We start from the raw sequence: 11,591 nt of genomic DNA, 5'->3' as shown, positions 1-11,591 counted from the left end.
GACGACGACGACGACGACGACGACGATGACGACGATGACGACGATGACGACGACGACGACGACGACAAGGACGACGATGGATGATGATGATATTGACGATCCATGAGGATCGCGCTGTCGCGAGCTACTGAGTCGCCATGGTTCTCCGACGACAACAACGACATCGTCATCGTCGTCGACGTCATCATATCTGCCGGAGCTAGCCGCCATTCGTATTCGAGGAACGGTAGAAGGTAAGTTGATGCAGCCGCTGCGTATACCGGGTGTCGCGGCGCGGTCAGCTGACGCGACTCTGCGTGGGCCTTTAGGAGAAGATACGAAGTGCCTGCAACACCGGCCTGGAGCATACCGGGCATATGGGATCGGTGCTCTCGCAGAGTCTATTACCACAGTCCATGCAGAAATGATTGTGTCCGCAGGGCACCAACGCCGCTGTAACCTCCTTGTCGCCGCACACGAGGCACTCGCGCCGTCCACCGCCCAGAAGCGAGTCCGTGGGCGAGGCTGGACTCGCCGACGCCGGTGGTGAGGGCCTCGATGGTAGTGTGACACTCGGAAACGACCAGATCGAAGACGCCGAAGCCGGCTGCGACTCGAATGACGGCGACTCGCCGAGACCTTCGTCTCTCTCCAGTCCTCCAGCTCCCCAAATCGCCACGATGTCGTTCATCCCCGCGGCACCGGAGCTACTGGACGAGCTGCTGCAACTGCCGCTGCTCGAGAACGCGCCGCTTGAGCCATTGGAAGCGTTCGATCCAGGCGGGTCGAGGCAAGTCAAAATTGAGCTGAGCCCGCCACGACAGAGTGCACCTAGTAGATCAGCCTCGTCGCACACGCTTGCACTAGTGCCTGTACGCAAGCTGATGTGAGCTTGAATCTCTCGTCTAGCTGCCTCGACGTTGTCCGGGAGCCCGGTCACTTCGAATACCGGCTCCTTGTCGCGACTAGGCGTAACAATGTACGTATGCGTCTGATGTTGGATGCGCTTGATGGTGGCACCCTTAGGTCCCACGACTAGACCCACCACTCGGTATGGTACGCGTACCTGAATCGTTACGTGGCCGGGTACCGACGCGGGTGGCCCTGGTGGTGCGCCCAGAAGTGCACCCAGAGAACTCTTGCGCGACGCTCTAATCTGCGAGAAGTGTTCCGCAGCCGACAGAATCTCGCGCTTTGCACGGGCGACATCCTCCTTTCGACCTGTCACGACGAACACCGGCTCCTCGCCGCGCACGGGCGTTTTTATGTAGGTGTTCGTCTTGGCGCGGAGCGCCTTGATCTTGCAGCCTGTAATCAGAACAAGAGAAAGAGACATCAGTTACACGGCCACTCGATTCTGCAGGAAAATTAAACGAATGTTATTCACGGTTATCGATGAGTCGGTAAACGAGTGCAATTCGATGGAGACGAATTTCTCAAAGTAAGCAAAAATACCGAAATCGCGGATTTTTTTCGCAACGTTGGAGTACGTCAGATCCACTCCCGAATGGAAATATTCGCTCGATGATTCCGAGTATGGAAGAATTCAATCTCCGCGTCAGTAAAAAGTCAATCGACTCAGAGCAAGTGACTCAGAGCTGTCACACTGTGTTTTGAAACTTCACTGGAAGACATTTCGAGAGCACGTGTGAGAAAGAGATTGGCTGTAATTGCTGTTAATTGACGTGCACTCGTTGCGAGATGCAGTATTCTTTGTTTGTCGCGTTTCGTCCGGGCGCAAGGCCGCCCACACGCTTGAACTTTCCAAAGCAGCAGCGCGCGCATGATGCAATTGTTTGCGTATCGCACTGCGAGAGACGCGTCGCAACGCGAAGAGCAGGAAAGAAGCAAAGAGAGAGACTTGAAGGAGTAAGATACCACACGAAACGAGCGAGAGAGAGAGAGAGAGAGAGAGAGAGAGAGAGAGCAGGCAAAGCGTGGAGAGAGAGCAGGGTGCAAGAAACTGGAAGGAAGGAGGTCCCGACCCGGTCTGGTCCTCGGTCTCGCAGACTCTTTGGCCTTGAGCCAGCGCAATGCTAGCAATGCAGGTGAACCACTCCTCTCTCTTTCCTTCTTTCGCTCCTTGCTCCTCTCCGTCGTTTCCTCCCCGCGTTCGTTCGCTCGTTCGTTCGCTTATTCGCTTGCTCACGTCTCTTTCTCGCGCGTCCTGAGAACCTCTCGTTCTCTTTCTCCCTACTCCATCCTTTGGCCTCTCCTCTCTCTCTCTCTCACACTCTCTTTATCCTCCTCTCTCGCCCTCCCTTTCATTCAGTTCACTCTCTCCTTCGTCGCGCTGGAAGAGAGAAGGCGACGTGCACATTGCATCGCATACCAGCGGTTGCTTCGCGTGCTTCTCCCCCTCTCGAGACCAGCCAGCATTCTCTCTTCCTCTCTCGCTCCTCCTCTCCTGTACACGCCGTTCTCTCATAATCAAATTTCGTGTTTTCCAACGCGCAACGCGGCTCAAGAAAGCGAACTGCGGCGACAGGATTCGGGGCGAAAGAGCGTGTGAGGACGAGTGCAAGGCCGCAAAGTAAATTCCGGAATACTTTATTCGCGCGTGCGCATGCACGCGCATGAAAGTACGCTTGAGAACGCGGCTGAACGAAGGATGCTTAGGACCTTCGCGCAACGACGACAACGACGACGATGGACGCCAATGTCACGGACGTTCCCCGCTTCTTCAGGGACATGCACCACGGCGCACAGTCTTAAGATCGATATGGAACGAAAAGCGCGTGGTACGTGTGTGTGTATATGTGTGTATGCGTACATACACACGCACGGACGATCGACGACACGCGAACGCGAAAGGACTCGCCGGGGTACATATGGGAACGTCGGGAGGTCATCTCGAGGGCGTGAACGCGCTATCAAAGTCGTAATTTCACTCGGCCATATATTACGCGGGACGCTACATAGTCTCGCACGCGGATCGCCGGAAGTCGAATATTATGTCGAGTATTATGAATACGTCGCGTGTGCTATCTATCTTTGTGAATTGAGCGCGTTTTAAAACACGAGCAATCAGAATGTCGCATTTTCCCGCTCTCGAAAAACAAGAAGCATATTTCTTTTTAATTTTATCCCTATAATACATCGATCGCTCGATCTCCGTTTCTCGTCCGAGAACAAGATGAGTTTCCATGTCGAGGCGCCAAGAGTATCGCGTTGTGCCGTCATATATCATCCAGTAAATTTGGAAATCATCCCGATGACGACCGCCCTCTCGCTCGCGTGCAACTTGAAACGCGCGCCGAGAGTCTCGGCCGAGTTTCCGTTTCTCCGGGGAGCTCTCCAAGGTTCTTTCTCTTCTCCCCGCTTATTCCGGAAATTCGCCTAGGGCAAACCGGAGCGGCTTGGTTCGGCTAAATAACTCGACACGGGCCTCTCCGCTCAGCGATGGGAGGCAACAACGAGGCAGGTGGATGAGGATCGGAGGACGCGCGCACGAGACGAACTTGCACAGATAGGTAGATAGGTAGGTACGTAGGTAGGTAAAGTAGGTAGATAGGTAAGGTAGAGTAGGTAGGTGAGTAAGTAGGTAGGTGAGTAAGTAGGTAGGTAAGTAGGTAGTGTGGATAGATAGATAGTGAGTAGATGGATTAGGTTGGGTTGGTAGATAGGTAAAGTAGAGTAAGTAGGTAAATAAATAGTGAGTAGGTAGATAGTGAGTAGGTGGATAGGTAAGTAGGTAGGTAGGTTAGGTAGATAGATAGGTAGCTAGGTAGGTAGGTAGGTAGGTAGGTTAGGTAGATAGGTAGGTACACGTGCGGCAGGAGAATGAAGAGCCGCCAAGGGAAAAGGAAGGTTGCCTCTCGTAGAGAAAGAGCTCGAGGAAGGTGGCGACGGTGGTCTTGTGGTGGTGCTGGTACTGTTGCTGCTGCTGCTGCTGTTGCTGCTGCTGCTGCTGCCGCGATGGTGCTGGTACTGATGAAGGAGAAGGAGGAGAAGGTGATGTTGGTGATGGTGGTGGCACAAACGGAGAAAGAGAAGGCGGTGGGGCGTGGGTCGTAGACAGTTGAAGGGCCGCGGCCAAGGTGAGACGAGACGGAGAGAAGGGAAAGGAGAGAGAAAGAGAGAGGAAAGAAAGAAGGCCCCGTCCGTCGACGAACGCCGCTCGGGGGACCCTTCGCTTTGTTCGCCTGGTCTAAGGGACGAGAGAGGACGAAAAGAGAGGATCGAAAGGAACGAGGAGTCTCTCGGGGCCTTCTGCCTCTCGTCGGTTGGTCCCTCGGCCGATCTTCCGATGCCCGTATTCCGTTCGCACCGCGAAATCATAGATTGTAACCGAGTAGTCCGAGCAGTCTCGAGTTTGGATCTTCCAGCGATCCTGAAGATCGGCGTGGAGGACTCGATCGGTTGTCACGCAATATTTCGACGACGAGCGGCAACTGTATACAACTCGACCCGGCTCGCTATCTTACTATCCATCGAGGAAGCAAACGCGTCGTTCGTGTATACGACTGATGCGCGTTGGTGCCGCACGTGGCACCATCCCCGAGTGAGCATAATGATGAGCGAAAGCCTCTCTCGGAGGAGCCGCGACTCTCCATTCCCACGATACGTCACGCGCGCCACGAATGACGTTGCTAAAATCCGCAGCAGCGGCGGCAACAGCAACGCGGTACAGCAGCAGCAGCAGCAGCAGCACGGCAGTCCCCAAAGGCCGCAGGATCAATAGTTACAAGCTTTCACGGTCCGCGGCTGCATTATAGACGCTCCGTGTAACTCGAGTGCATAGGCCGCCGAATATATATATATAGGCTACACCGACGCGCTCCGAAACTTTGTCCCTCCCGCTGAGCCTTGGAGTTTCTTAAATGATCTTCATTGTCCGTTGATTCCAGGCCGGAGAAACGATCGCGCAGGAATATATTTCGGCGACGGGCGAACAAACGGACGGATGGACGGACAGGCACGCGAGAATTTGGGAACCTTTTTTCTGGGAAAGCATACATTTCTTCGCGCAAGGTGCGATTCTTATCCGTTGCCGCCCTTTCCCGAAAGGATCGAAGCTACGTGGTGCGAAGAAGAAGAGACCCGAGGGGGACGCTCGCGCGGACCACCTACATGTCTTTTGCTTTTAATTATGACCGTCGAGATCCCCGAGAGAGACGTTTCTCTCAACTAGAGAAATAAAAACCATTGTCTCTGTGCTTTGCATGGGGAAATTCCCGAAAAATTGAATGTTAAATCACATCTAACTTGTATCGTAAGTGCACATCTAATTTGATCGTAAGTGCACATCTCGCATTGAGCAAAATGTTCTTCGGCGGAGATCCGCGTTGGAAAAGTCTGCGAGCGTTTGACTCGCTCGAAGGAAACTCGCGTCACGCGAAGATTCCTCACGGATTTTCTCTCCCACGTCCGGAACGAAAGAGAAAGACCTCAAAGTTAAGTCCCGACGCAGTTTCCCTCGCGCGATCGTCGCGGCCAGGATGTTTGTTTAGTACCCATGAGGCCCTTAAGTAGCGGTACCCTTTGGCGTCGTGGACGTCGTCGTCCGTAGGTCCGCCACACGGAGCTGGCATCGCGAGTTTCTCAGGCAGGTCAGTGAAACTGCGCCGTCAAGTTGAAGGCCAACACCCCCACAATGCAACGGCCAAGCACCACCGCTCTCCCCACCATCATATCGTTAGATCGTCCGCTTCTCCTTCCCCGCCTGTCCCCTTAACCCCTCGCCCCTTCTTCTTCTTCTCTTCTTCTTCCTCCTCCTCCTCCTCCATCTCTCCAGCTAACGCTGCCCCTTCTAACGTAACCCCGACTCGACACGCGCGCGCCATACAGCCGAGAAAAGTCCAATAACGCCGATAACTGACCCCCGACGCCCGTCTCTGTGCAAATACTTCCCCGCAAAGTGGATTTATCACGCTCGGAAACGATTAATCGCGCGCACGTCCTTCCAATTTGGCGCGTACTCGCGAATTTTCCCGATGAGCTCCACGATCATTTCTCACGATCACGACGTTACAGAAGATTCGAGTTCTAACTCGCCGACGAGGTCGAGTGTGTATGAATCAATGCCACGTGTCGAGTGGACGATAAGGGAGCAATGAATGAAAGGTACCGAGAGAGAGGTAGAGAGACCGGCACACTCTGACTAATGCCCCGAATTTTATCGTCGAGCCGAAAAAGGCCCAACGGCGACGAGCATCAGCAGCATGGGTGAATGGAGGTTATGCTCCCTCATCATGAAGCATCGCGAGATAATCTATCTCGACACCACGGCGGCATTTGCTCTCTCTTTCTCTCTCTCCCTCACCTTCTCAGCAGGTCGGCTGAGGAGGACATAGGAGCATGCGGTCATTCGTGCGTTGACCATCGGGCAGTCCGGATCGACGAGTGCGCGCGCGCAGGTGTGGTAACGACCCGTCCGTCGTCGCGTCTTTTCTCCCCTCCCCCCTCTCTCTCCTCTTTCTCTCTCCTTACGCGAGAGATTTTCTCCCTCTCGCTCTCTATCGTCTCCATCTCATTCCCTCTTCTACTGACCCCTCACGAAGGCCAGAAATTCCAGCCTCCTCTCGAAATAGATCGATGACACTCTCTCGACGACTAGCGTACGCGCGTACGTACGCACGCATGCACGCATCACGCACGCACTCTCTCTCTCTCTCTCCTCTCTTTCTCTCCCTTTCTCTCTGCCTCGCTCTCGGGGCTGATGTCTCTGAAATAACCGAGGCGAGGCTCACTCATCGGACTGGGGAATAAGGTGCAACGTACGCACCCGTTCACCATACGCACTCTCTTTCTCTCTCTTTCTTTCCATCTGCCGGGTCTCTTTTCTCCGTCTCTCCGTTCCACCGCATCCTACTCCCCCTTGAAGCCCCGCGCTGCTCTTTCTCGCCGCGCGTCCTTCTCCGTTCTTCTTCTTAATCACTCTCGCTCCGTCGCGTCTCTCGGTCGGTCCCCGTTTCCCTTTCTCTCGCTCGCTCACTCGCTCGCTCGTTGCAACTGCCGCGTCGCGTCCGACACTGTCTCGAATGGCAGTGGAGGTCATACTATATTAAGATTGAACTCCACTGACACTGCCGCCCAACGACGTTCATTCTCCTCCTACTCTTTCCCTCTTTCTCTATCTTTCTCTTCCTCCTCCTTCTCCGCCATCTCGTCTTTCTCCCTTCCTTCCCCGACCCCGCTCCCTCCTCCCTTTCGCTGCTTCCTCTGACCACACGCCGCCGCTCTTTTCCTCCGGACTTGAGCGGCAATCCTCACGATAATACGTTCGTTCTCGTACAAGAAGGTTCCCGGCGAGGGCCTCCACCCGAGATCTCACGATGGAAAATGTAGATTATGCCAGGCCGTTAATCTTCTATGGAAATGCAGCGGGACGATGGTCCTTGAGGAGAGAGAGTAAGGGCACCCTTGCGCCTGCGGCGACGATCGTCGGTGTCTCCGGAAGCATATCGAAGGAGAGATAGAGAGAGAAAGAGAAACATCTCACTCTCACGCGAATCCATGGTACAGAAGCGATTTTTATTTTCGCCCAAATAAGAACGTAGGATAAGAACCGCGAGGTACGTGCGCTTCGGGATTTATTCCTAGTCCCGATGCCGGTATGAAGGAAAAAAAAGAGAAAAAAGGAGGAGAAACGCGCGCACTATGCAACGCGAACGACGAGGCAAGCGTGTTCACTCGCTCCCGCCAATAGGATGATTCATTGCCGGTCTCCACGAGAACCCCGGCGTCGTTCGGGACTTATGCGGCCAACGGCACACAGTTATAATTACGCGATATTGGATGTCGCGATATTAACGAGCGACGGTGGGTATAACGCGCCAGCGACGACGACGACGACAACGATGTTACCCATCGCGTGGAAACGGCGCTCTATCCAGAGGGAGAGAGAGAGAGAGAGAGAGAGAGAGAGAGAGGGAGAGCGTTGTTCCCTCTTTCCGCTCTCGGACGAGAATCCGAGGGGGTGAGTCATTCGTCGGTCGACCTACCTCAAACTCACTCACGGCCGAGGGAGCGTAGACAATAGGCCGGTGGCCCGTGGAAAAGCATCGCCGAGGAAAAAGCGCGGACCTGTCCGCCGATCTAAACTTACCGATTACGCAATTTTGCGCCAGATGTGACCGAGCGTTCCGAAGGAATAAGAGGCGATTTATCACACGCCGTCGCGGGCTGATCGTCACCTGTTATCGGATCGCGTTCTCTAATTCAGCGTGGATCCCTCGGTCGGATGAAGATAGTACGAAATTGCGCGGTAGAACCGAGATTTTCGAAAGTCGAGTTTTGCATGATAGGAGAGAGGACTTTCTCTCTTTTTTCTCTCTTTTTTTCTGCCTCAATCGACGTCGACAACGACGTCGAGGGTCTCTTTGTTCGATTCGCGTCGCGTCCCTGCCGCGACCTCCGTTCTCCGGCGCTCTTCGCTATTTCACTATATCTCCCCCTCGTGCTTCTTGCATATCGTGCCTCTTCGCCCTCTCTTACGCTCTCTTTCTCTCTCTCTCTCTCTCTCTCTCTCTCTCTCTTTCTCTTTCTCTTCACCTTGCCAACGCGCCGCCAGATTATTACAGTCGCTCGTCCGCCTCCGGCGGCGAGTCGGCGTGCGCGCGCGCGCGTTCCCGACTCTCCAAGACTCGCTCGCGATAACCCGCGTGCACGCGGCGCGGATTTATACGTCGGCGCATCGAGTGGAAACCGACCACCGAGTCCGAACGAACGAAGCTCTGCGTACCTGTGCGCAAAATGTAGCGAGCGCGAACCATCGCCGCGTCGTGCGGGAGGACGACTCTCTTCGTCGAGGAGGAGAGTCACCGACGCAAAGTCACGCAAGAGACGCACCGTAGAAGCGGGACCGTAGATGTGACGCTCCTTATAGCGCGCACCGGCTCCATAAATAATCATCCCAAAAGAATAATTTAAACCCACGGGCCGCGACTGCGCACGACTCCTCTAGCACTTCCTGTTTCGACCGGCGCCGATGAGTAGAAGCGAACGCGATTACTCGCCGGCCACGCTAATTTATGTCCCTCTCGGTGCCGTTTCCATAAGTCGAAAGGAGCGCGGCACTTCTCTCTTTCTCTCTCTCTCTGTGTCTCTCTGCCTCTCTCTTTCGTCGTCTCTCGCGTGTTAGGTGCTTTGAACCTAACACCAACGCGATCCATCTCTCTCTCTCATCTCTCTCATCTCTCTGTCTCGCATGACTTCCGCGACTTCGATTTTATTCAATCTCCCTTACGACGTAGTGTCCGTCATCGAACGTCTCCGGCGGATAATAATAGAAAGCAGCCAACGTCAGTCAGCGTGTCTGTTTACTATTATAGACGTGACAGGGAGCCGCGACAAAAAAACCGACGCAGAGACGACGGACGCGCGCGCTCACTCGCGCGAAATCGAATGCGTGAATAATGCGCGTGGCGGCGCGAGCCGCCGGTTGCGAAAGGTTACTAAGCGCTCGCGCGCCGCACTTCGGAAGCGATCTTATGCGGCGACCGGCGATAGATTCGCCTACTTTACCGTTGCCTAGAATAATACGATCCGCGGCCGATCGATCGAGCCTGAAAATATTCCGCGCGCGCTCTCGGCGACGACACAGTCGCGCATAAAATGTGTCTCATCCTCCGAGTGGCGCGAGCGCGGCCGAATGTGAGATTTCCTGCGACGGCGCGCGCGCGTCGCGTGGTCACCTCATTAAAGGAACAGGGTCACGATACGCGAGATTATGCAATGCGAGTGAGATCGGGAGATCGTTCGATATCTCTACCTTTTTCTGTCTCTCTCTTTTTCTGCCGCGAGACGCAACGGCAGAAGACGTCCATGAGCTCGAAGGAGAGATCGATGATGGACGACGGTGTCCGTCGTCGAGTGACAAGGCCAGTGGCGGGGGGCATGGGCGAATTATTTCAACGTCCGCCCGGTATATGAACGTGGCGAGGCGTTTCGACGCAACACGATAGCGATTATCGCGAGTCACGACGGGGCGAAGGGGTGACGAGAGAGAGGAGACGCGCTGAGCGAGAACGCGATATGCAACGATGAGAGAGGTGGCGGGAGACGCAAAGACGGAGGTGTGGAGAAAGGAGACGGCGAGAACGAAAGAAAAGGAGGCCCCCTGGGCGAAAATTTACAGTCGTAAACCGCAAAGCACGGCTGAGTACGTCTCTCGTCGGCCGCCGTTACACTATACGTCGTTCATTCATTTTTACATCGGGCCTCTCTCTCTCTCCCCTCCTCCCTCCCTGCGCCCCGCGACGCCATGAGAAACGACTCGGTACTCTGAGAGACAGCACGCGTGCCGGAAAACACGACGCTTGCCGAAAGCCCGAAAGATAGGAGTGAGAAGGGGAAGAGAGATATTTCGATCGTCGGCAACGCGAGGTCTCGCGAAAATGTAATGCCGCACTCGTATAATCCTTACCTCGCGAATCCGTCGATCGATCGAAGGAAAAAGTTCAGTCTCTTCTCGAAGGAGACACGCTTAAACGGCGAGCGACCTGATTTATATTCCTCCCCGCGAACACAGAATCCCTCACGATCCATTTTATCCACCAAATACAGTGTGATAGAAGAAGTATATTCTCGAATCACTAAATATATATGTATATGTACTCTCAGATTGACTTTTATAATTATCACGACGTGAAACAGTCAATTATAGTTTGATATCAGTAAATATAATGTAAAATTTTAGTCACATTAATGCAGCAACAAATTTATCAAAAGTTGCACTTGAATTTTTAATATTAAATTTATCTTGACGTATTGTTTGGAACAAATCTTGATCTTCTTTTTCGTATTTCCGTGTCATCATTCTACGTGATAAATATAGGTGCAATCTGATCAGTCATAGGGACTAGACTTTGCCGAATCTCGTGACTCAACATAATGAAAATTGCTGCAGAGTTTGCGTACATATACACGGCGTTGTGGATTTACTAATACGAGGATTACACGATTAACACTTAAAACGAAAATCACTCTTAAGTCGAGGAGTATAAGTAACTCTGATTATGACAGAGTTATGATAATAACTTGTTAATAATAATCGTTAATTATAAATATTTCAATCCTATTTGTACACGCATAAAGTCGAAAATCCTGTATCTCTCAATCCAGAGAATGTTCGCACGTCCATGACGTCATGTGTACATTTCACCAAGCACGATATTCCATACAAGAAGAACGGCAGCCGAAATACCTATCGTTTTTTCCATCCATCTCTCACCATTTCAGGATATAACAAGGTGTCACGGAGGCACACACACACACACGTGGCACGCGCGGCGTCCAAGTCGACAGGCAGTTTCGCAGCCGGCGAGCGTTAGTCGCGCAACACGCGCGATAAGAGAGTCGCGAATTGGGAAACGCGGCTGCGTTAGAAAGTCACGCGTGGGTGAACCAATTTAATGTCAAAACGCGCGCCGGCCAGCCCACGTGTCCTTCTCTCTTTATCTCTCCCACCGAGCACGTCTCGCTCTCTCCCTCTCCCCGGCTCAAGCCGCGCGCGCGAGAGTTACGCACAGTGCGCGGACGCCTTACGAGCGAATAGTACGTCCATTCATCCAGCAGCGAAGCGAGTAACGACGCGTAAAAGAAGTTCGAAACGGTCGAGACTCCTCGATCGAAACACGCCGCATCCTCGCGGGACGCGCTTCGCACGC

General features: G+C 53.6%; 1 protein-coding gene across 5 annotated transcripts in view; it reads right to left on the bottom strand.

Moving 5' to 3' along the window:
• The window catches only part of LOC116842750 (RNA-binding protein MEX3B), a 53,526-nt gene that overhangs the window by 8,243 nt on the left and 33,692 nt on the right, over window positions 1-11,591 (bottom strand). For 2 of the 5 annotated variants that reach the window (XR_004377770.1, XM_032812403.1), the window contains exon 2: window positions 350-1,287. Coding sequence is in view for 3 of the 5 variants with exons in the window: in XM_032812403.1 (XP_032668294.1) it covers window positions 350-1,287 (938 nt within the window). In the remaining 2 variants the exon portion in view is untranslated. Of the gene's footprint in view, window positions 1-6; window positions 1,288-11,591 lie in introns of those variants that run through there. The other 3 variants (XR_004377771.1, XM_032812404.1, XM_032812402.1) reach the window with 2 other exon arrangements.

This window comes from Odontomachus brunneus, unplaced genomic scaffold (assembly GCF_010583005.1).
Source record: "Odontomachus brunneus isolate Ranch 3 - 2012 unplaced genomic scaffold, Obru_v1 Obru_scaffold_027, whole genome shotgun sequence".
In the NCBI taxonomy this organism is placed as follows: Eukaryota; Metazoa; Arthropoda; class Insecta; order Hymenoptera; family Formicidae; genus Odontomachus; species Odontomachus brunneus.
Note: the sequence above shows the minus strand (reverse complement) of the source record. Positions and strands in the feature narration are given on the sequence as shown.